The 27,090-nt window shown below is 40.3% G+C and overlaps 2 protein-coding genes across 2 annotated transcripts in view; both read left to right on the top strand.

The window, feature by feature from the left end:
- Positions 1 to 27,090, top strand: part of LOC311034142 (uncharacterized protein) — a gene marked incomplete at its 5' end in the record, with an annotated part of 308,082 nt that overhangs the window by 186,614 nt on the left and 94,378 nt on the right. The window lies entirely within an intron of this gene.
- Positions 1 to 27,090, top strand: part of LOC311034240 (NACHT, LRR and PYD domains-containing protein 3-like) — a 41,610-nt gene that overhangs the window by 6,278 nt on the left and 8,242 nt on the right. Inside the window, exons 3-6 of the mRNA XM_084042063.1 lie at positions 4,509 to 4,781; positions 11,931 to 12,059; positions 24,179 to 24,229; positions 24,519 to 26,430. Of these exons, the coding sequence (XP_083898189.1) occupies positions 4,509 to 4,781; positions 11,931 to 12,059; positions 24,179 to 24,229; positions 24,519 to 26,430 (2,365 nt within the window). The remainder of the gene's footprint in view (positions 1 to 4,508; positions 4,782 to 11,930; positions 12,060 to 24,178; positions 24,230 to 24,518; positions 26,431 to 27,090) is intronic.

Genomic DNA, 27,090 nt, shown 5'->3' with positions numbered 1-27,090 from the left:
TGGCGTCCTTAAGTGCTTTGCAGTGCAAAGAGGTCTTGAATTTATAGGTAGGGTGTGATGTCATGCTGTCGTGAGATTACGTCACACTGGCGTTGTGTCCATATTTGGAGATGTTCCCAGAGCCATAATAGGAGATGTTCCCAATGGAGCTATGCCCAAATATGGAGTGTGTTGTCTGACCTCACTTGGGTCTCGTTGGGCGGTGGTCGGCGATGACGCTAAGGAACAACATGGCCGACTGTAATGTTGTGAGTTTGTGTTGGCCGCAATTAATTATGCTGCGAGGGGGCAGATGTGTGCTGAGCAGTATGAAGTGGCCTACAGACTGAGCGAATTATTCTGCACGTTGTGGCGTGTCTTGTTAGTGACATTGATATGTTGTTTTTGTGTTTAGTCCCACACAGTGGCAGGGTCTTTTTTGGGGTTTTGGGTTTAGAAATGTATAGATAGATTTGAATCCTGCGCCATGTCGGTTGTCTGTAACGTTGTATGTAGCCAGTGTGACGTCATATGACATCACGGTCGTGACATCACGATGAGACACGCCAGTGTGACGTAATCTCACGACAGCATGACATCACATCCTACCTATAAATAGGTAGGATGCACCAGTTCGACGGCTTCCATCCTCAACACAACCCACGCCGACGACCCTTTACACAAATAAACTGCTAACTTCATCTCCTGTGATTTCAACTATCTTTTCACATTGTACACCACTGCACACTCCCCACAGGTCTGCCATACCAGGTCTGAGTAATCACAAAGTGGGTTTTGGTCATTGGAGAGGTGATGCACGTCACCTCTTTCTGAAGTGGGTACTTTCAAAGCCTGCCGTGGATTTAGGAGAGCACAAAACTCTCTCTCACACTGTAAGGTGGCACTGCAAAGTGAACGACGCGTCACGCTAGACGTTCGGGCCGCATAGCGGCCCGAACTTCTAGTTTAAATACAATAAGTTATATCTTATATTAAAATTGGCTTAAGGGAGGACCGGCCAGCGACCCATGACTCAGCCATAACCATATAAGGAGTTCTCAATGTAGCTACGCCCAAATATAGAGTGTGTTGTTTAACCTCAATGTGTCTTCATCGCATTATTATTAAAAAATCTGAAAACTCTGAGATATCAAAAACACTAAAGAACACCATGATGATAAGGATAATTCCTTTCCTTTTAACAGGTCGTTCATGAAAGTCCTTGCGGTCTTGTTTCCAATGAGAACCTGTGAGCAATTAGGGGTTAAGAGTCTTGCTCAGGGACAAATTTCATTTCATCGACACATATGCTGGCCTGGCCTGGAACCGAACCTGGGATAACCAGGGCCTCTGGCTCCCTAGGCGGGCTCACTAACCATTCACCTATGGCCCCCCCCTGATAAACTTTATATACTGTATTAATTTAACATCAATTAAATAAGTACATTGGACATTTGTGACTATTGACAATCTTGTCTAGTTTCAATAGTTATATTCAAATTGATATTTTATTTCAAGTACAAATAAATGTACAGTAGTCATATAGTGCATCATCATAGGTTATTCAGAGCTTTACTGTAGAAATGTCATTCTAACAACCAAACCATAACATAACTCTGTTCAACATGTGTTTGATTTGTTTGAACAATTTCCTACCTTATGCCATGTCAAATAAAATAATGTAAGGTATTTAGACAAGGATAGACTTCCATAGTAAAGGATTAGTCACACTTGTAGAAGCCATTTCACTGTTAGTTTAGTTTATTAATATTTATTATAATTATCATGATCATAGTTATTATTATTTGGCATTGTTAGTTTTGATAGATAGATGATATTGTAGATGATTTGTGATCACCAAGGCACACCTCTCTTCAGGCCTAACTAATTGATTGACAGAAAGGTCATATGTAGGCCTGGTGATTGGTAAAGGGCTGCACCTGAGTGTACAAACGCTGTTTACCAGCACAGAGCCAGAGCCAGAGCCACACGCCAGAGAACAATGCTAACCATGGAATAATCTGTTTCTATGCACATTTCTGGGATAAGTAAACCTGCAAGGTAAAACTTCAAGTTACTGTGTGAACAATGTGTTCTGTATGCCTACGTAGTGAGTACAACTATAAGTCTGGATGCATCAGTGGGTTTCTTTGATTTGTTTGGAGCCGATGAAATTGTCATTACAACACTGTTACTGCAGATGGTGGTGCCCACAGAAAATGTCAGATCTATAAGCTCACAGTGCGTGGCACCAGCAAGCCACTGTGAGCTTGGACATGTTATATTGTTGTCATGAAATGAAGTATAAATCAGGTTTATCAGCTCAGAGCAGACGTGACTCAGACCATGCCTGCTTGCATTGTGAGCTTGTAGATCTGCCATTTTTGCCCAATGTTCCCCCCAGAAGAGGGATGGTGGGGTTCACATGGTTAAGGGGGGGGGGGTTCTAAAATTATTATCTCTGAAGTCATGTGATCAAGATGTATCAGTCAGATTTTTCAGATTCTATAACAAGTGGCTTTGAATTATTTCAAAAGCTTGTGGACCCTGGATAGACAACCCAGCCTGGCAGAAACCTGCGCTCACATCTTTCTAGCTTTCTGTTATAAATTAAAATAAGCCAATACTATAAAAGTGATTATCAATTTGATATCAAACTAGACAATAGTGTGGAGTATGGTTGAATACAATGTATAATGTCAGTACACAGTTAATCTCTCAAGAACAGATTCTGCCCTGCGGTGGAATCTGTCGGAGAGGTTCGTCATAACGTGTGCGCATTGGCTACAAGTGGGCGTGCCTTCAGATCAGGAAGCAGGCTGCGCTTTACCCAATCAAATGTAGTGGGCGGGATTCACGTGTCCATCCACCCTTCCCCCCTCGAAACTAGCCGAAACTCATTTAACAATAGCGTCCTCGGAGCAGACAAAACCACGGAAAGACATTCACATTTTAAATTACTCTTTCATCATAGAAACAAGTGGGCTTATAACCAAAACCATCCATGTTCTCTGGGAGAAGTGGTGTTAGTGTTCCGTGTAGAAATATTGTTAGTGGGAATGAAAACGTAGTCGCACCAACCGGAAGTGATGCGCTGAAGGCAGACACAAACCCCGGTTTCCCTGCGCACTGGTCTTCCATTTGCCTCCGGCCAGACCCCACAGACAAAATCAGAAACAGCAGAGGTCGCTGTTTTTCATTTTCTGTGGGGTCTGGCTACGCGAGACTAGTACACAGTAAACACTAAATATTATGTTTAAATGCTCTGTAATGTAATGAACATAATGTACACAGTAAACACTAAATATTATGTTTAAATACTCTGTAATGTAATGAACATAATGTACACAGTAAACACTAAATATTATAGATAAATACTCTGTAATGTAATGAACATAATGTACACAGTAAACACTAAATATTATAGATAAATACTCTGTAATGTAATGAACATAATGTACACAGTAAACACTAAATATTATAGTTAAATACTCTGTAATGTAATGAACATAATGTCAGTACACAGTTAACAGTAAAGACTAAACAGTAATACATTTAATTTGTAACACTATATTTGATACATATCTCAAATTGCTACATGGCATTAAAGAAGAATAAGGATAATTCCTTTTAACAGGTCGTTCATGAAAGTCCTTGCGATCTTGTTTCCAATGAGAACCTGTGAGCAATTTGGGGTTAAGAGTCTTGCTCAGGGACAAATTTCATTTCATCGACACATATGCTGGCCTGGCCGGTGCGGCAACCAGGGCCTCTGGCTCCTGAGGCGGACTCACTAACCACTCAGCTATGGCCGCCCCATGCTTTACTCTTGCACCACCAGGCCTTTAAAAAAGAAAATAGATTTAAAATGGTTAATGTTAAGAGACCCCCTCCCTAACTAAACAGCAAGAAAAAGTGTTAATTTTAAAAACACACAAACAAAGGCATTAATAAGTCCATCTAAAATGCCTTTAAAAAGAAAGGCTTTTGTCTCCTTTAAAGAGTCAACAGACTGTGTTGCTCTCAGATGGTCAGAGAGGGCGCTGTTCCACAGCCCAGGAGCAGCTGAGCTGAAGGCTCCCATGATGCAGAGCCTAACCATAAACAGTGTTTATGGTTAGATGTAATGTATAATGTTGCAAAGTACACAGTGTACAGTATCTAATGCAGTCCATACTGTCAGTAGTTAATAACAGAGTACAGTGTGTAGTGCCAGCAGTCACAGAATACACTTAATCATGTTCATGTGTTTTACAGGTCAGTGATCTCTATAAATGTGTTTTACAGGTCAGTGATCTCTATAAATGTGTTTTACAGGTCAGTGATCTCGATGTGTTTTTACAGGTCAGTGATCTCTATAAATGTGTTTTTACAGGTCAGTGATCTCTATAAATGTGTTTTTACAGGTCAGTGATCTCTATAAATGTGTTTTTACAGGTCAGTGATCTCTATAAATGTGTTTTTACAGGTCAGTGATCTCTATAAATGTGTTTTTACAGGTCAGTGATCTCTATAAATGTGTTTTACAGGGTCAGGGTCTCATCCAGTGATCTCTTCAAATGGACCAACAGACGGTGGTGTATCTTTGTCATGTGACTCTGGGTGCTGGTATCCACAACCTGAGATGTCTTGGCTGGACGGTGATGGAACCCTCCTCTCTGCTGGACCCTCAGTGACAGAGACACGTCCTCCACACTGTTATGATGTCCAGAGGAATGTGACAGTGAGGACAGCAGGTCATGTGACCTGTAGAGTTCACCTGACACACATCAACCACACTGTTGAGACACGTTACATTCCAGGTATGATAATTCATTTACATGTTTTACTCTTTAACACCTTGAGGAACGTCTATAGAGGAATCCACAGAGCGCTGCAGTGTCAGACTCCTGCTGCAGAGTCCTGCAACAGGCCGGGTACCCGCGGATACCCGACGGGTACCCGCGTTTGACGGGTGAAAACGGCTGAAATGTTTACTTTGATAAGATCACGGGGACGGGGGCGGGCGGTACTGAACTAATCGCGGGCGGGTATCATTTTATTGTGAAAATCAGAGCGCACTGTTTCTGCCTAAACAACGTCACTTGTGTAACTTAACACAGCACAACTAGGAGAACGCCGGTCTGTTATCTTAACTCACAAAAACACATTGAACATCCTGTTAAACCTTCAAATTAAAAATATCTGACGACGTGAACAACGACACATGTGTGCTGCGTAGATGCGCGTTCGCGCAGCTTAAGCTCGCTCCTCCGTCTTCTTTTTAAAGAAAAAAAATCTTAGGGGGGCCCACAGGAATCTTTTTCCCCAGGGCCCAGAATTTGGTGCTACGCCCCTGATTGACGGATCTGATTATTGACGGGCGGGGCGGGCGCGGGTTCTCAAAATTGGACCCGTGCAGGACATTGTCCTGCTGTGTTGTGCAATCTGACACCACAGCTATGATTACGCCAGGGGAGCGCTCTGTGGATTCCTCTATAGACCCCTTAACAGACGACGTCACACTGATAAGAACCAGTATGCGTGCTACCAGTATGCGTGCAATGAAACCCATTCTATCAGGTCTCGCTAGGACGCGCCTCACTAGCCAACACACAAGAGGGGGTTGGGGTGTGCTGAAACCAGCGCACCCCGAAACAACAGGTTGGGAATTGATTGCGTGAAACAATCACCTGTGCGTCCAGTCTCAATGTTAGTAAACAAATAATTGGTCTATAAACACTACCTGCCTGTGACAATGTCTACTTTAACCCATTAAAACCAGGAAAGGATCTGTGTCATTTTAGATTTGAGCTATATTTAGCAACATAGGTTTTTCAGAAAACTCTTAGGAATTAGAACAGTGGTTCTCAAACATAGCAGATCTACAAGTGCATCACTTTGTGCCACTCTGCAAGCTTGTACATCTGCTATTTTTTAACTTATTGAGCCCAAAGCAGCTCAATGTGTGAATATATGGACATGGTGATTGTTCAGTCAATTTACATTGTGTTGATGACTCTTCTATTATTAACGAGTAGAGCCTCTCCTCTGTTCTGATGTGTTTTAGAGGAAGAGCGTTTAACATGTAAATATTCACTGATTGAGCCTCTATGATCAACGTCTCATTTAAGAGAACAAACATAAACGTCTCTTTAGTAATTATAGACAACAAGCTGCATTCATAGATATATAAACCTAGATACTGCACAGTGCATTCATAGATATATAAACCTAGATACTACACAGTACATTCATAGATATATAAACCTAGATACTACACAGTACATTCATAGATATATAAACCTAGATACTACACAGTACATTCATAGATATATAAACCTAGATACTACACAGTACATTCATAGATATATAAACATAGATACTACACAGTACATTCATAGATATATAAACATAGATACTACACAGTACATTCATAGATATATAAACCTAGATACTACACAGTACATTCATAGATATATAAACATAGATACTACACAGTACATTCATAGATATATAAACCTAGATACTACACAGTACATTCATAGATATATAAACCTAGATACTACACAGTACATTCATAGATATATAAACCTAGATACTACACAGTACATTCATAGATATATAAACATAGATACTACACAGTACATTCATAGATATATAAACATAGATACTACACAGTACATTCATAGATATATAAACCTAGATACTACACAGTACATTCATAGATATATAAACCTAGATACTACACAGTACATTCATAGATATATAAACATAGATACTACACAGTGCATTCATAGATATAGAAACCTAGATACTACACAGTACATTCATAGATATATAAACCTAGATACTACACAGTACATTCATAGATATATAAACCTAGATACTACACAGTACATTCATAGATATATAAACCTAGATACTACACAGTACATTCATAGATATATAAACCTAGATACTACACAGTACATTCATAGATATATAAACATAGATACTACACAGTACATTCATAGATATATAAACCTAGATACTACACAGTACATTCATAGATATATAAACATAGATACTACACAGTACATTCATAGATATATAAACCTAGATACTACACAGTACATTCATAGATATATAAACATAGATACTACACAGTACATTCATAGATATATAAACCTAGATACTACACAGTACATTCATAGATATATAAACCTAGATACTACACAGTACATTCATAGATATATAAACCTAGATACTACACAGTACATTCATAGATATATAAACATAGATACTACACAGTGCATTCATAGATATAGAAACCTAGATACTACACAGTACATTCATAGATATAGAAACCTAGATACTACACAGTACATTCATAGATATAGAAACCTAGACACCTCATTGGCCGCTGCAGTTCATTGGAGTGACCTGTAGCTCGGTCGCCATTTTGGAGAAGGCAAGCTTCCTGACTACTGACCAATCACAGAGTCTGACAAGTCCCCCCAAAAGACGCGCTGTGATTGGTCAGTAGTCAGAGAGCTTGCCTTCTCCAAAATGGCGCCTGAGATACAGACGCCTCAGAGCCAGAGGAGACTCTACCTTTATATGTCTATGAGATACAGACACCTCTACCTTTATATGTCTATGAGATACAGACACCTCTACCTTTATATGTCTATGAGATACAGACACCTCTACCTTTATATGTCTATGAGATACAGACACCTCTACCTTTATATGTCTATGAGATACAGACACCTCTACCTTTATATGTCTATGAGATACAGACACCTCTACCTTTATATGTCTATGAGATACAGACACCTCTACCTTTATATGTCTATGAGATACAGACACCTCTACCTTTATATGTCTATGAGATACAGACACCTCTACCTTTATATGTCTATGAGTACATTGATCCAGTTTGTGTGTGTGTGTGTGTGTGTGTGTGTGTGTGTGTGTGTGTGTGTGTGTGTGTGTGTGTGTGTGTGTGTGTGTGTGTGTGTGTGTGCTATCCAGACACGCCCTCACCTTATCAAACAGGTTATTTACCTTCATGTGTGACACATCTGAAACAGAGACATTCTCCTGTTGTTACATGTGTTAAAGGCCTAAATGTTACATGTTGTTAGAATATTTAAAACATCTTACAAATATTTCACATTGTAAGCTCACTACGCGACCCAAGCTTGTAGATCTTCTATTTTCAATATATACATATATGTTTAAAGTGCTCATGTGGCCTAGTCACTTCTTTTGGGCTTGTTTTCATAGACCTGGTTGCTTATTTATCTCACACAGTCTGTGTGTCTAGATGAATCTACAGACATGCTGCCTGTAGGTAATCATAACTGTGGTGTCACGGTGTGGAGCGGAATCCGCTTGACACCGAACTTATGATTACCTACAGGCAGCATGTCTGTGGATTCATCTATAGATGAATGCAGCATTCTGGTTAATAAAACATGTGACGGCACATTGTGGTCCTGATTCATTATACACATTGTACAAGACAAGACAAGACAAGACAAGGCAAGACAGCTACTGTGTGTGTGATGTGGTCTGAGCTGGCCCTTCTCGTAGACCTAGGCTAGACAGAGTGTACAGGTAGCAGATAGAGAGAGGACATGTAGCACCAGGAAGAGCAAAACTACATTTTAAAATATGGATTAAACACATAATGTCAGCGGTGCTCAGCGACATCAACACACGTTTCTGCAGAACCCTAATGCAGTTATGAGTATCATTTAAATCTCTCTGCAACTCTTTAGCGTCAGCTCCTGTAAGCAGTCATAAATCTCCTGTAAAGGCTGACCATGGATTTGCAGGAGAACGTTTTCTATTCACTGCTCAGATCAGATCTAGAACCCTTTACCTATTCTAGTTTAGTTCTCATTTGTCACTGATCTGTCAATCTGGATAAATGTCTGAATGTCATTGGCTGTGGGAAGGTGGGCGTGTCTACTAGTGACTACAGCCTCTGGTCTGAGAAGTGTGAGCAGAGAAAACATACAGTTTGGTGTGTGGTTGTTCTAATCATCTTAACACACTTTACATCACATTATTATAAGTATTACTGTGTCTCAGCTCAGTAAAATAATGATACAATGGATTACATTGTAAACAGTGTGTAACAGTGAGTTTTATAATGACTGTAAAGGCACATAGAGGTGAATAAAATAAGCCATATGAGCAACATTGTTTAACAATATTATATTGACATGAAGCTCAGCTGAACCTCTTACTTAAACCCTACTGTATATAAATTATTATGGATGTAACTGGTGAAAGCTCACAACGCATCACATTGACAACACATTCAAATATAACCTAATAAAATGAGCAGATCTACATGTTAACAACGGTTGTGAGCTTGTAGATCTGCAAATGTCATCAGGCTATTGTTGAAAAATGGCATGAATCCTGAAATAGGTTAAAGTGTCTGTCTGTCTGTCTGTCTGTCTGTCTGTCTGTCTGTCTGTCTGTCTGTCTGTCTGTCTGTCTGTCTGTCTGTCTGGCTGTCTTTCTTTATTATATTTGAAAATTGTATGGTCTAGTGTGTTTGCCCACTCGGTCCCTGGCCGTGAGACTCACTTAAAGAACGAATTCACCCATTTTCAACCTATCTTCATATAATTGGTCCTCACTAATGCTCATGATAAAATTCAGTTCAGAATCCCGTCTACCAGTGACATCATCGATGGGGAATCCAAGCTAATAGAAACTGCAGGTTTACTATTCCTGGAAAGTTGCAATGCAATAATAGAAGTCATTGTTCTTGCATTAATAAAAATCTAAATAAAATAATTAAAATCTTGTTGGAAAAAGAAATCCTGCCTAACGATGATGTCACTGGTAGACAGGTTTCTGGACTGTCCACAGTCCTATGAGACACAGACCAAGTAGATTTTTTTTTTACCATTTTATCATGAGTATTAGTGAGGACCTATTATATGAAGATGTTGAAAATGGGTGAAGTCGTCCTTTAATCCATAAGACCCTAACCCTGAACATTATCGTTTTAGGACCATTCTCTGGCTTAATCCTTAAGACTGAACATTATCGTTTTAGGACCATTCTCTGGCTTAATCCATAAAACTGAACATTATCATTTTAGGACCATTCTCTGGCTTAATCCATAAAACTGAACATTATCATTTTAGGACCATTCTCTGGCTTAATCCATAAGACTGAACATTATCATTTTAGGACCATTCTCTGGCTTAATCCATAAGACTGAACACTATCATTTTAGGACCATTCTCTGGCTTAATCCATGAGACTGAACATTATCATTTTAGGACCATTCTCTGGCTTAATCCATAAAACTGAACATTATATGTTTTATTGACATTGACTCACTCACCATCATTTTACATGGCTTTTTGACAATAATTGGAAGACATCTTGGATTGATGCCAATTAAACTTCCACAACTAGGACATCTTAGGACTTTTAGTATGTTGTTCTGGACAGCTCATTAAAATTATGTATGGTGAAAAACATTTTGTTACAATTACTTTGATGTGAAAGGCTGCTAGAATTTCTGGTAATAACATCCTGTAGTTCTGTTATATTGGTTAAAAAATGCCTTTTTTTGTGTGTGATATTTTACAGTATCTGAATTCCTCTCCTCAAAATGTATTTGGAAATCAATTGAAATCTCAGACGAATGATAATTGGACACCATCATTTTATGTCTTTTTGACAATAATTGGCAGCCAATTGGCGGCCATATTTCTGCAATTAGGATTTCTAGGACTTACAGTATGTTGTTCTGGTGACTTCATAGAAATGGTCTGTGAAGAAAAGAATTCTGTTACAATGACTTTGATTTTGAGGTCCAAAATGAGCTAGTTTGCCTGGACTATAAGGACACATTATCTGACAATGTATAAAGACACACTTTGATGAGGCAGGATTGTGTTGTTCTAAAAACGATTTAATTTCCTGAAAAGTTAATATTTTGGAAACCAACTATGTTTGGTTTCTGCACGACAGCAGAGATATGCAAACTATGCAAATATATAAATGAACACTGTAGGCTATATATAGCCTTATAGCATGCTTGACTTGCTTGGGCCTGCTTTTCTTGAAAGCGACATTCTTTATAAAGACGTTAAATCAGATGTTGTAACAAAGCAGGTGTTTGAGATGGAGAGAGATTTCAGTTCAATGTCAACGTTAGGAAACACATTGTGGAGCTGTAGCTCTTTCTGTTTAGTGCTGCAGCTCTCATGAAGAAACTCCTGTGAGCTTTACTCTGGCTTCACATTAACACTAAACAGGATGCAAAGATAATGTTCTGTTAGTCTTTGGATGTTGTATGACACCGTGAGGGAATTGTATGAATATATGCAGAGTAAAAAAGCTCAACTAAAATACAATAGAATTATTATGTTTTCCTTTCAATTAAATTCCTGCTCATCCGGGGCCCCCTGCTGGCCGAGGCCATGTACTGCAGACCATGTAGCCCATTGGGTTAACGCTGCCCTGAACACATGTTTGAAATATAAATATCCTTTAAGTTTTATAAACAGCACCCTGACCTTTAATATTGACCTATGAAAACTAAATGGAGGCTCTACTTATATCATATTTTAGACCTAAAGTCAAAGGCTAATTTCTCTCAAACGTCTTACAGTGGTAGAAGAGCATCTGATGTCCACTGTCTGAATATGTGGAACAATATAAACCACATTCTGCTATGGTGATAACATGCATGAACCTGATTACAATATCCATCCAATCCATCTGTGTGATCTAGATGAAGCACAAACATCAGCCATTAGAAGCAACTTAATACAGAAATACATGATAATATCCACAATCTCTCAGAACTCTGCTCAGCCGTTTACAATGCTCATTTGATCATTTCATGGGCTTTTTTCTCTCTAATTCTGTTTTTTCCTATGGCTTATTGCCCCCGTATTGCTGCTTGCATATGTAATTATTATCATCATGTCTTTCAGAGAGGGACATTCCTACAGATGGAGGATCAACAGGGTACAGAGGAAGGACAGTGATTGTTATTCCAGTGATCATCAGCATCATGGTGGCAGCAGTACTGCTGTATTTATACTGGAACCAGAAGATACTGAGTAAGACTAGAACTCATACTGTATTTATACTGTAAACAGAAGATAACTAGTAAGACTAGAACTCATACTGTATTTATACTGTAAACAGAAGATAACTAGTAAGACTAGAACTCATACTGTATTTATACTGTAAACAGAAGATAAATAGTAAGACTAGAACTCATACTGTATTTATACTGTAAACAGAAGATAACTAGTAAGACTAGAACTCATACTGTATTTATACTGTAAACAGAAGATAACTAGTAAGACTAGAACTCATACTGTATTTATACTGTAAACAGAAGATAACTAGTAAGACTAGAACTCATACTGTATTTATACTGTAAACAGAAGATACTGAGTAAGACTAGAACTCATACTGTATTTATACTGTAAACAGAAGATGACTAGTAAGACTAGAACTCATACTGTATTTATACTGTAAACAGAAGATACTGAGTAAGACTAGAACTCATACTGTATTTATACTGTAAACAGAAGATAACTAGTAAGACTAGAACTCATACTGTATTTATACTGTAAACAGAAGATAACTAGTAAGACTAGAACTCATACTGTATTTATACTGTAAACAGAAGATAACTAGTAAGACTAGAACTCATACTGTATTTATACTGTAAACAGAAGATAACTAGTAAGACTAGAACTCATACTGTATTTATACTGTAAACAGAAGATACTGAGTAAGACTAGAACTCATACTGTATTTATACTGTAAACAGAAGATAACTAGTAAGACTAGAACTGATTTGTTAACTGATACATTTTTCTAATTTATATTAATACTAGAAAAAGTAATTATAGATAAAAGATGGATGTGAAAAATGCAGGGTGGCATTTCTAGTGGTAATGTGTTTGCAAAGTTTCATGGGAAAAAATCGACAGATCTGTTTGGTTTAATGTCTATATAGATACTGTATCTATAATGTAATGCTGTCAAAATAATTGCGTTATATTGCGTTAACGTTAAATATTTGACGCATTTAGGGCATGTGCAGACTGGCCCGCCCCTAGCTCTGGTCCATAGAGTTAGAAGGAGTTCTCCTTAACGTTATGTTACTTTAGAGCCCGCTCACCCCCGGTAGGGCAGCAGCTGCAGCCTCTCGTCTTTAGTAAAAATATAAAATATACTTTCTCTACTCACCAAAACAAAGGCGGTTTTAAGATGAAAGATGAGTTGAAAGCCTTCTTTCCTTAGTGAGAACACTCTGAGCCCCCACCTCACGTCTAAAATACACTTTTTGGCCAGAAAAGAAAATATTTCACCGGAAGGAAAAAATGTTGTCTATAAACTTCTTAAGGGCGCGCTCCCACCGCACTTTTATTTTCCCTCTGGGGCAGAATCTGCCAATGCTTTGTCAATGCAAATGCATGGATTCTTGGAAAAAATCCGCAAGACCATGAATCCACGTATTTGCATTGACAAAGCATCGGCAGATTCTGCCCCCGAGGGAAAATAAAAGTGCGGCGGGAGTTCACCCAAAAAATGACTTATTTTCTATCAATTGCACTCCCCATGAAGCCTTGAATTCATGGATTTATTTTTGTTTTTGTGGCATTCCTAAACCAATAATTTGATGACCGGATGTATTTCCAGTAGGAGACAGAAATAATCTACTTTGTGTCTCCTACTGGATACATTAGCCGGTAGGAGACGGGAATCAAATTATTAGCTTAGGAATGCGACAAAAACAAAAACAAAACCATGAATATAAGGCTTCATGGGGTGTGCAATTGATAGAAAATAAGTATTTTTTTGGGTGAACTACTCCTTTAACAGACAACGTCACACTGATAAGAACCAGTATGCGTGCGCAGGCTGGCACCAAATGAACCCCACCGCTCATAAGATGTAATGTTAAAGTGGTCACAGTCTCACGTGTAAAAATACATCAAACTTTCTGTTAGAGCCAATTGAGTTATCTATATTTTATTTACTGTTTTGGACACCCGTTGCTGCCCCCCGCTGCTTGAGCTATGCAATAGAACCCACAGGGTGCGGGCACCCCCTTGATTAAGGAATGACAGACAGACTGTCGGGAGGACAGTTGGACAGGGGGAAATGTTTGGAGCTAGAGTGAGGACGGCAGCAAACAGTTTTTTGACCACGAATATCACGAATATAACTTGATTTAGAAAGAAGAAATTAGAAAGTTTTTGTTTGTTACTTTGTACTGGACTGAACTTACATTTATACTGATTTATTTACACCACACAGCGAAGCCGATCGTTTGATCGTTTTTAAGTTTGTTTTGTTAAAACAACGCTGTTATTACAACTGGACCCTTGAATTGTAAAGTGCGTCTCAACTTCTTTAACCGTCTCCGCGCTGGCTGGCGACTTGAAAACAAAGGTAGGACAAGTCTCCATAACAATGTCAAAAAACGTGCTGGGTTGCAAGTAGGAACCAATTGGACCCCCGCCCCCCTTGGACACCCCCGTAGAACCGAAAGGATCGGCTCGGGACGAGTGAGTACTGTGTATAGGACACAGGAGGATACACAGAAGCTAAATGTATACTGTCTGTGTGATTGTTCATTATATTGGATGTTTTGTTTTGAATGCGCGCTGCGCATCGCAGCGTATATAATGAACGCGCGTAGCGTAACGGAGCGCATATAAGGAATGAAGCTGCTTTACAGATCACGTTAACGGTAAAAAGTGTCCGCTAGATAATAATTAAAGCACAACGTATAACGTGCATTCTAAACACTGATTAGAATGGCGGAGGAAACAGTGGACACTGCTCTGGAGGGAGAGAGGCAGAGCTTCAACCCGAGTTTGGAACAGCTAAAAAAGGCTAGAAAAGGCAAATTAGGAGCATGTACACGGAAAATGAATGAATTAAAGGGCATGATTGACGCGAACGAAAATGCGGAAAATATGCAACAAGGCTATGAAATGTTTGAACTGCTCTGTTATGAATTTGGGACTGTTCATAAATCTGTGCAAAGTATGCTGCCAGAGAAAGACAGAGAAACGGATCAGATGGACTGGTATGAACCAAGAGTGAAACCATTTGAGCAATTTTTGGAAAGTCTAAATAATATGTTAGCTCAAACTCGAGCAGAGGCAGAGAGTGCACAATTGCACGTTGACCCACAGGATAGCATCTCTAATGTGAAATCTAACCGTTCTAAAGGTGGATCAAAAGCGTCATCCTCTGTGTCATCTGCACACCGTAAAGCCCTGGCAGATAAAGCAGCACTACTTGCTCGCCAGGAAGCAAATAAAGAATTAAATACACTTGAACAGGAGAGATTACTTTTGAATTCAAAAATCCAAGACATGCATATTAGAGCAGGGCTAGCAGAATCTAATGCCAAAATAAAAGTCCTGGAAGGACAAAGTGGCCAATCAGATGGCATGAACTCCTATGTTGAAAGACAAAGGCAAAGAAGATCAAACCCCCCCTCAGAGGCTGAAGGGTCCCCCATCGAATATGCTAATATAGGGACAATCCCCAAAACACCACTGCAAAGAATCCTACAGCCAAATATCAAACTAACACGAGGACCATCTGCCTCAACCCCCAAATCAGAAAGCAAGTTTGACCAATTACCACAGGCAAGCCGTATACAAAATAGGGGCATGCCCACTCAGCACCCAAATGAGTTATCTTCTGTGATGAAAAGACAGAATGACATGTATGACTTACTGGCAATTCAACACCAACAAGCCTTACTGCCAGTAAGGGAAATACCTGTATTTGATGGAAACCCTCTGAATTTCAGAACATTCATGCGAGCATTTGAATATGGAATAGAAGATAAGACAAAAAATAGTCAAGACCGGCTTTACTATCTCGAACAATACACAACAGGTCAACCCAGAGAACTAGTCCGCAGCTGCTTCCACATAGATAACTCAAATCGTGCATATCGACAGGCCTTAAAACTATTGCAAGAGAATTTTGGAGATGACATTAAAGTGACAATGGCCTACATGGAGAAAGCTTTCAATTGGACAAATGTCAAATCTGATGATGGAAAGGCACTGCAGAGCTATGCACTGTATCTGAGAGGTTGCTGCAACGCAATGCAGGAGTTGGAAATAATGAAGGAAATGGATTTACCCACAAACATCAAACTAATCATGTCTAAACTGCCTTTTAGACTAAGAGAAAGATGGAGAACTATAGCTTGTGACATATTGGAGAGAAATGGTCAGCGAGCTAGATTCAGTGATCTCGTAGCCTTTATGGAAAAACAGGCCAAGATACTTTTAGACCCCCTATTCGGCGATATAGGAGAGCACCCCAACAAAAGGGTTGTCAAACCAGCTACAGAGCAAAAACAGCCAAAGTCAAGGAGTTTTGCGACATCAGTAGCCGTTATGACTGATGGTGAAATAAAAATGCGTTCAAATGACAAGCCATCCAAAAGCGACAGCACACCTACCTACGATGCTATATGTGTGTTCTGTGAAGGCAAACACCCCACTATGGATTGCCACAAGTTGAGGACACAGCCACACAATGACAAAGTAGACTTTTTCAAGAAAAAGGGCTTCTGTTTTGGATGCTTGGTCAGGGGCCACATGAGCAAAGACTGCAAGAAAAGGATGACATGTGAGGAATGTCAAGGGAGACATCCCACCATCTTGCATCTGAACAAAGTAGCTATGACACCAAAGGAGGCCTTCATTAGCAGTGCTCAAGTCTCAATCAAATCTGGTATAGGAACCGGGGCCGGTAGAGAGTGTGCACTCCCCATTGTGCCGGTTCAAGTGAAGGTCATGAAAGGAAGTAAAAAGGTGTTGGCCTACGCCTTTCTTGATCCGGGGAGCTCTGGGACATTTTGTACAGAAAGACTAAAAAGACAGTTGAACGCAAAAGGACGTAAAACTGAAATACTCCTGCAAACTATGGGACAGGAGAAGACTGTCACCAGTTATGAGTTATCAGGACTGGAGGTAGGCAAGATGGGGACGTTTTTATTAAACTCCCACATGTCTACACCCAGAATTCGATTCCTGTGTCAAAGGAAGACATGGCAACACAGAAAGATCTAGCTAAGTGGTCTTATTTGAAGGATGTCAAGCTGCAGGAACTTGATGCAGATGTTGAACTCCTTATTGGAGTAAATGCCCCGAAAGCACTAGAACCGTGGCAAATCATTAATAGCCAAGATAATGGACCATATGCAGTGAAGACTGTATTTGGATGGACGGTCAATGGACCGCTTGAACCTCGCACCTCTGTAGTGACTTCCGGACAGCCAAAAGTGAAAGTCAATCGGATCTCAGTCACGGTGCTGAAGGACCTCTTAGTACAGCAGTACAACCATGATTTCCCAGAGAAATTATATGAGGAAAATGACATGTCTGCTGAAGACCACAAGTTTATGCAGCTGATGACAAGCTCTGTGACCCATCAGAATGGACACTATTACATGCCGCTTCCACTGCGCAACAGGAACGTGGTTATGCCAAATAATCGCGATATGGCGAAGCAACGCGTTTTGAACCTGATCAGGAAGTTCAAGTCTGATGAAACATATGCATCGGAGTATAAGGCTTTCATGGATGATGTTATCAGAAAGGGCTATGCCGAAAAGGTTCCACATCCAATGCTTCAGCGGGAAGATGGCAAGGTATGGTATATACCCCATCATGCAGTGTACCATAAAAGAAAGAAAACTATTAGGGTAGTATTCGACTGTTCATCAACATACAAAGGTACATCCCTGAACAGTGAACTCATGCAAGGACCTGACCTGGCGAACTTACTAGTCGGTGTTCTGCTAAGATTTCGGCAAGAGCCTATCGCCATGATGGCGGACATCGAAGGTATGTTTCATCAGGCACGTGTCCATCAGGATGACTTGGACCTCCTGCGGTTCCTGTGGTGGCCGGAAGGTGACGCAACCAAGAACCTAGAGGAGTACCGGATGACTGTTCACCTCTTTGGTGCTATATCCTCACCAACGTGTGCAACCTTTGCTCTGCGCAAAACCGCTGAGGACAACGGGCACAAGTTTGGCGAAGAGGTCAGCCAAACAGTCAAAAGGAACTTTTACGTCGATGACTGTCTCAAGTCTGTCGCGACAGAAAGACAAGCCATTTCCCTCTCTGAAAATCTCAGAGACTTGTGTTCTCAGGGCGGATTCAAGTTGACTAAATGGATTAGCAACAGCCGTGCTGTACTTTCTTCCATTCCCGAGGAGCATAAGGCAAAGCAAATCAAAGAACTGGACTTGGACAGAGAAAAGCTTCCTCTGGAAAGAGCACTCGGAGTACAATGGAATATCGAAAACAACACTTTCACCTTCAAAGTTGCTCTCAAGGACAAACCCCTTACGCGTCGAGGCATCTTATCTGTCGTAAGCTCTGTCTACGACCCCCTGGGATTCCTGTCTCCATTCACCCTGAGAGCTAAGCAGATCCTCCAAGAACTTTGCAAAGCGAAGTGTGGATGGGATGATGTAATTCCTGAGGTGTACGTGACGGCATGGAACAATTGGATTTCTGAGGTGGAGAAACTATCTGAATTCCAAATTGACAGATGTTGGAAGCCAAAGAACTTTGGACAAGTTAAGAACGCCCAACTGCATCATTTCTGTGACGCCAGTGAAAAGGGCTATGGCAGTGTAAGCTACCTTCGATTGACCAATGCAACTGGGAAAGTTCATATTGCGTTCCTAATGGGGAAATCTAGAGTAACACCATTAAAGCAGATGACTATTCCAAGGTTGGAGCTTGCTGCTGCCACACTCGCAGCCAGAATGGATAGACTGTTGAGGTCGGAACTGGAAATTGAATTGGAGCCTTCAGGATTTTGGACAGACAGCGAGTCTGTGCTGAAGTATATCAGAAATGAAGTAAGAAGATTTAACATCTACGTGGCTAACAGAACTTCTTTGATCCGTGAGCTATCGCACAAAGATCAGTGGAGGTTCATCAGATCAAAAGAAAATCCAGCTGACGAAGCCTCACGAGGGTTAACAGCTGAAGCCTTCTTAAAGTCAACAAGATGGATTCATGGACCAGAATTTCTGTTTCAAACAGAAACTGAATGGAGGAAAACTCCTCAAGATCTGGATTACATATCTCCCGATGATCCTGAGGTCAGAAAGGAAATCAGCGTTAACACTCTGAGGGTGGATGACATTAGCCCAACTAGAAGATTCATTGAGTACTACTCATCTTGGAACAGACTCAAGAGAGCTGTAGGTTGGATACTAAAGTTCAAGGAACGCCTACAGAAACTCGGACAAAAAAGGAAAATACTCACACCCCCAGACAAACCGCTCAAACAGCGGCTAAGGCTCAAACAGACATTAGTCAAGTCACCTAAGGACCAACTGATGGATAAAAATCAAATTACAAGCCTAACAGTCAAGGACTTAGCTGAAGCAGAGAAAACCATCATTTGCTTTGAGCAAGAACGATTCTTTAAACAAGAAAAGGACCTGTTAAAACAAGGAAAGTCATGTACCAAAGCCAGCAGCTCTATCCGTAAGCTAGACCCTATCTTGGATATGGACATCATAAGAGTTGGAGGAAGACTCAATAAGACGGCTATGCCGATGGAAACAAAAAATCCGATCATTCTACCCAAACAGTCCCATATCTCTCAACTCATCTTACACGAAATTCACCAGCAGGTCGGCCACTCAGGAAGAGGTCACATGCTCTCCAGACTCAGGCAGAAATTTTGGATACCTTGTGCAAACTCCTTAGCCAGAAAGGTAATCAAGAACTGTGTTTTCTGTCGACGCTTCCAAGCCAGACCTGGAGAACAGAAAATGGCAGATCTTCCTTGTGACCGTGCTTCACCAGATGAACCGCCATTCACTCACGTGGGGGTTGATTACTTCGGTCCAATCGAGGTAAAGCGGGGCCGGTCGCAGGTAAAACGCTGGGGAGTGATCTTCACGTGCCTAGTGAGCCGTGCTGTCCACTTAGAGGTGGCAAGCTATCTGGACACTGATTCCTGCATAAACGCCTTACGCAGATTCATCTGTCGAAGGGGACCTGTGTCAAGCTTCAGATCGGATCATGGAACCAACTTTATAGGAGCAAACCGAGAGCTAACAAAGGCCCTAAAGGAATTGGATCACACAAAGATACAGAATACAATGCTAAACGAAGGAGTGAGATGGACTTTCAACCCTCCCACTGGAGCCCATCACGGCGGAGTTTGGGAGAGACTGATACGTCTAGTCAAGAAAATCCTTCTTTCAGTCCTCAAGGAACAACGGTTGGATGAAGAGGCTCTACAAACCGCCTTCTGTGAAGTCGAGGCCATTATGAATGACCGCCCGATTACTACGGTAACAAGCGACCCTAATGACCTGGAACCTCTAACTCCAAACCATTTGCTCCTCCTAAAAACAAAACCAGTCATGCCACCAGGACTCTTCCAAAAGGTAGACTTGTACTCCCGCAGACGCTGGAGGCAAGTACAATATATTGCGGACCTTTTTTGGAAGAGATGGACGAACGAGTACCTTCCCCTTATGCAAGAGAGAAGTAAATGGTTGAAACCAAAAAGGAACCTCACCAAAAACGATTTAGTCTTGATCATGGACGATACCTCTCCCAGGAACTCCTGGCTGCTTGGCCGGATTATTGAAACCTTGCCCGGATCAAAAGGTCTTGTGCGAAGTGTGAGGATCAGGACTAAAACAAGTACTTTAGAGAGACCAGTAAATAAGCTGTGTCTTCTCTTAGAAGCTGAACATTGAATAACCTAAGACTGAAGATAGGTGCATCTCAAATCTGAAGAGATCAGAATCTTGCACCTACTTCAAGAGATTTAATTTGTTTAGATTTATTGGCTCATTTTTTGTTTTTAAGTAATTGTTTTCCTGGACGGCTAACAATTAGGGGCCGGTATGTTAGAGCCAATTGAGTTATCTATATTTTATTTACTGTTTTGGACACCCGTTGCTGCCCCCCGCTGCTTGAGCTATGCAATAGAACCCACAGGGTGCGGGCACCCCCTTGATTAAGGAATGACAGACAGACTGTCGGGAGGACAGTTGGACAGGGGGAAATGTTTGGAGCTAGAGTGAGGACGGCAGCAAACAGTTTTTTGACCACGAATATCACGAATATAACTTGATTTAGAAAGAAGAAATTAGAAAGTTTTTGTTTGTTACTTTGTACTGGACTGAACTTACATTTATACTGATTTATTTACACCACACAGCGAAGCCGATCGTTTGATCGTTTTTAAGTTTGTTTTGTTAAAACAACGCTGTTATTACAACTGGACCCTTGAATTGTAAAGTGCGTCTCAACTTCTTTAACCGTCTCCGCGCTGGCTGGCGACTTGAAAACAAAGGTAGGACAAGTCTCCATAACACTTTCAGATCCTGTTTTTCTCCCAGTATGGAGGAAGAATGCTTAGGATTTTTACTGTGATCTCTCACTCTTGAAATATATCATCCTTGGTTTCTGTTGGTTTCTGTTGGTTTCTGCGCTGATAATCAACATTTCATTCAAAAGTATTGGCATCAAAATAATAGCAATTCAAAGCAGTTTTCCCCCAAACCCCGCCTCCAGTGTCTGTCATCAGAACAGAGGGAGCGCTCTATGATCACATTATATATATTATTATAAATACATATATATGTCATCAGAACAGAGGGAGTGCTCTATGATCATGACACCAGAACCTGCTTGGCTCACACAGCTGCAGCCCGTCAAGACTAATTAATGCTCAGGGTGTCGCGCTCAGAGAACGTCCGATGATAGCAGACCTCCAAGCTCACAACGGTCAATACTGCAGTGTAGAAATACTCTGTTACAAGTAAAAGTCTGATAATCAAAATGTAATTCAAAAGTATTGGCATCAAAATAATATACTTAAAGTACCAAAAGTAAAAGTACTCATTGTGCAGAATGTCCCATTTCACAAGTTCAAAATGTATAACAAATCATTTGAAAATAGCAGATCTACAAGCTCACAATGTGTGGCATCGCTATTTTCAAATGGCCAAAATGCATACAGGACTGAAGTGGTTAATGTATGTTTTGTGATAATAATCTAAATCAGCAAAGTAACTAGTAACTAAAGTTGACAAATAAATAATTGTAGTGGAGTAAAAGTACAATATTTGCCTCTGAGGTGTAGTGGAGTAGAAGTAAAAGTATTGGAAATGGGAAATACGCCATTAAAGTAAACATTCCTCAAAAGTGTACTTAAGTGCAGTACTTGAGTAAATGTACTTAGTTACTTTACAACACTGCCCAAGACTTATATATATATATATATATATATATATATTAAAATATTTTGTTATCTTTGGATAACATTTTGTCCACAATTCCATGCTGTATTGATGTTGGTACCATTAGGAGAGATAACAGGCAAACGTTGATCAAAATAACAATTCGTTAATCAAGTAATGCAGATGTTTAACAATAATTTAACTCTTGAGAGTGTAAAATGAAACGGGTCCATCTCTTTTTTTTTTACATAGTTTGAATGGTGATTACACACACACACACACACACACACACACACACACACACACACACACACACACACACACACACATTTTCAAGCTGTGATTAATCTGATTGAAATGTTTAATCGTTTGACAACCCTACTGTTAAATAGGGAATAGTTTGGATGCTAGTTCTTTCAGGTATATGCAATAACCAAAGATGGTGCATCGGTCAGGATGCAAGGAATGGATGAGGAGACGTGACTTAGTTTGTATCTGTATTTGTCCAGTACTTCACAGTATAGTTTACAGCAGTTGTTTTGTCATGGACTTATAAAACTTGTGAAGATATACTGGACTGTAAGACAATTATAAACTGAGGTAATACTCGGATAGTTTCAACTTAACTTTAGCTTGAAGAACAAAGGGCTGGAGGACACGCCCCCATTCTTCCCGGGCTGAATCACGTAACGTGACTACGTCACTACCTGTTACTATAGTAACCTGAGCATTTAAAGATACATACACCCATTATGTCCTGGCCTTTTTAACACCTACTATAATGATAATGCATCTATGTATCTATAATGATAATACATCTATATTAATATAAATCATACATCTATGTATCTATAATGATTATACATCTATATTAATATAAATCATACATGTTCTACATATGGAGAGAATTCGGTATGCAATCATCAAAAAAGAACAGGTCTTTCTGAAAATATGGCAACCCCTGTTGGATAGGTGGTCGGTCTCCTGCGACGGAGCCCGTGCTCGAGGTGACCCCTCAAGTGTTTGAGAACGGTGTGGGTTGAGCTTTCTCTGTGCCTTGTTTGTATAATACAGGCTGTCATGTCATCTACTAGGATACTCTTTTGGCTGAGTTTTATTTTCTTTTTCTCAGGTTTTGCTTTTGTTTTTGTCTTTTTTTTTTCTCTCGCCTTTTCCTCTTTTTGCCCTCTTTTCTGTACTTTTTAATACCATGTAATTTACTTTCTTGTGAGGGTTGGGAGGGGGGGTTTGTGTTTGTCTTGTGCGTTTTTTTTTTTTTCACAGAAAATTAGAAGAGTTCTGTCATTGTTTATCCTCCTGTAAAACTGACTTCTTCAATAAAAATTATGTGAAAATAATATAAATCATACATCTATGTATCTATAATGATAATACATCTATATTCATATAAATCATACATCTATGTATCTATAATGATAATACATCTATATTAATATAAATCATACATCTATGTATCTATAATGATAACACATCTATATTAATATAAATCATACATCTATGTATCTATAATGATAACACATCTATATTAATATAAATCATACATCTATGTATCTATAATGATAACACATCTATATTAATATAAATCATACATCTATGTATCTATAATGATAATACATCTATATTAATATAAATCATACATCTATGTATCTATAATGATAATACATCTATATTAATATAAATCATACATCTATGTATCTATAATGATAATACATCTATATTAATATAAATCATACATCTATGTATCTATAATGATAATACATCTATATTAATATAAATCATACATCTATGTATCTATAATGATAACACATCTATATTAATATAAATCATACATCTATGTATCTATAATGATAACAATGTGAAGATGAAAATGATTCTAGTGTCTCCATACTGACCAATCACTGTCTCACATCTCAGCTTTGACAGGAGAAGAGGAGACAAGACGAGACAAAGCCTCCAAACTGAGAGGTTAGTGTGTGTGTGTGTGTGTGTGTGTGTGTGTGTGTGTGTGTGTGTGTGTGTGTGTGTGTGTGTGTGTGTGTGTGTGTGTGTGTGTGTGTGTGTGTGTGTGTGTGTGTGTGTGTGTGTGTGTGTGTGTGTGCGTGTGTGTGTGCGCGTGTGCGTGTGTGTGTGTGGGTGTGCGCGTGCATGTGCGCTCTCTCTCTCTCTCTCTCTCTCTCTCTCTCTCTCTCCCTCCCTTTCTCTCTCTCTCTCTCTGGACAAGGCTGTTAAACATAGAACCCTTTGTTCACTACAGGTCTGTTGGAGAGAACATCAGGGTATCATCATATCACTGACTATGAAGAGGAGCTTCAAGGCAACATGGACAAGACATTTATCAGTGTAAAGTTGGGCACAGGGCCTGTGATGGACTTTAAAAACATCTTCATCCCGCTCTACAATGTAGACATCAATGTCACAGACATCCACAGACATCATGAGGTCAGACAGATGGAGATGAAGAAGGCAGGAGAGGAAAAAGAAATCCATCTCAGTGAAATGTTCAAAGACCCTTCTGGAAGAAACAAAAGAACAGTGCTGACCGTTGGCTGTGCAGGAATTGGCAAAACGTTCCTCGTACACAAATTTATCTTTGACTGGGCCAAGAAATGTTTTCCCCAAGGTCCACACCTCGTGTTCCCGCTCAAGTTCCGCCAGTTAAATCTGCTCAAAGGACAAAAGTTTAGTTTGGCAAAGTTAATTCACACATGCATCAAGGAAACCAGATTTATTGAGGAAGACATTCTTAATCACATCTTCAACGAATTGCAGAAGTCAGTAGACTACAACAACAGCCCCTTCAAAGTTATGTTTGTTATGGATGGATATGATGAAAATTATTTCCAGTTCGATTTCAGTAAAACAAACAGCTTCATGGATGTTTCTGAGTCGTACCCAGTGGACGTTTTGCTACTAAACCTCCTCAAAGGGGAGCTGCTCCCCTCTGCTCACATCTGGATAACATCACGACCTGCAGCAGCCAATCAGATCCCTGAGGATTTTGTTAACAGGATGACAGAAGTACGAGGGTTCATCAGAGATGACCAGAAGAAGGAGTTCTTCATGAAGATGTTCAGAGATGAGAACCTGGCCAGCTCGATCTACTCACAAATCAAGGAATCAAAGATCCTTCACACCATGTGTGAAATCCCAGTCTTTTGTTGGATCCTTGCTACCGTTGTGCAGAACATGAAGATGACAGACAAGCTGCCAAAAACCATGGTTGAGATGTACTGCTACTTCCTGATAGGTGAGATCCAGCGGGAGAAGATGAAGAATCCTGCACTAAATAAGGCAGACAAAGAGAAGCTCATAAAGGATGCAGGAGATGTTCTTCTGAAGCTGGGCAGGCTGGCGTTTGACCAACTGGACGAAGGCAACATCATTTTCTATGAGAAAGACCTGGAAGTGTGTGGTCTTGATGTGAACAAGGACTTGCAGATCTTAGGCTTTTGCACAACGTTCTTCAAAGAAGACGATGTGTTCTTCCTCCAAACGGTCTACTGCTTTGTTCATCTGAGCATCCAGGAGTTTCTGGCTGCAGTCTACCTGTTCCACTGTTTCACAAAGAGGAACATGAAGGTCCTGAAGACATTCCTGGAAGATGATGATTACAACAGTGACAGTTCAGATAGTGACAGTTCAGAGAGTAACAGTTCAGTTCATTTCAACAGTGACAGTTCCCTGTCTGACTTCCTGAAGGCTGCTATGGAAAAAAGCCTGCAGAGTAAGAGTGGACACCTGGACCTCTTTGTCCGCTTCCTTCATGGTCTCTCACTGGAGTCCAACCAGAGTCTGTTAGGAGGTCTGCTGGGTCAGACAGAGAACAGTCCAGAGGAGATCCAGAGAGCCATCAACAACCTGAAGAAGATGGGCACTGATAAGGATAATGATGATAATGATGGCTTCTCTCCAGACAGATGTCTAAACATCTTCCACTGTCTGATGGAGATGAACGACCCCTCAGTAAGTCAAGGTATTCAACAGTTCCTGGAGGCAGAGAGCAGATCAGGGAAGGAACTCTCTGAGACCCAGTGTTCAGCTCTGGCCTCCATGCTGCTGATGTCAGAGGAGGTTCTGGAGGTGTTGGACCTGAACACATACAACATAGTAAATGTGTTGGGGCGACAGAGACTGGTCCCAGCTGTGAGGAACTGCACAACAGCCAGGTTAGTATTCATCTGAATGTCAACATGTTATAGTAAGTTTCACTCATCTTCATACATACATTCAAAATAAATATACTAATAATAAACACGCGTGTGCGCACGCACACACACACACACACACACACACACACACACACACACACAGGGGGAGGGGGATGGAGAGGGGGACAGAGAATCATCACATTATAAAAGACACTGATTGGTCACACTGGTGATTCATTCTGCAGTGTTTATGTCTATCAGCAGTTCGGAAACTTTTTCATGTCAACGACCCCAAATTAATGAACCGTATGAATATAAACTAGAAAAAGTGCTCCTCGGAGCACAGGTCTCCGCCAGGTCAGGTACGTTATTCTGGCCTCCTGGTGGCGCTATAATAGGCCAATGTGAAAAGGGTGCCATTTATTCTTAGGTCTTTCACGGCACAGCATTCATGATTTGAGGCATTTTGTTCCAAAAATGTGTTTTGCTAAATTAGACCTGCTGGTGGCGCTATAACAGGTCAATGTGAAAAGGGTGTCATTTCTTCCTCGGCCTAGTGGGAATGTGCGTGTGAAATTTCACGGAAATTGCAAGCTGCATTCATGATTTGAGGCAGTTTGTTCAAAACGGACCAATCCTGCAAACTTTGGATGGCAACCTTAACCAATGAGGATGGAA

This window comes from Gymnoscopelus microlampas, assembly GCF_963454915.1.
Source record: "Gymnoscopelus microlampas genome assembly, chromosome: 18".
NCBI classification, from domain to species: Eukaryota; Metazoa; Chordata; class Actinopteri; order Myctophiformes; family Myctophidae; genus Gymnoscopelus; species Gymnoscopelus microlampas.
Note: the sequence above shows the minus strand (reverse complement) of the source record. Positions and strands in the feature narration are given on the sequence as shown.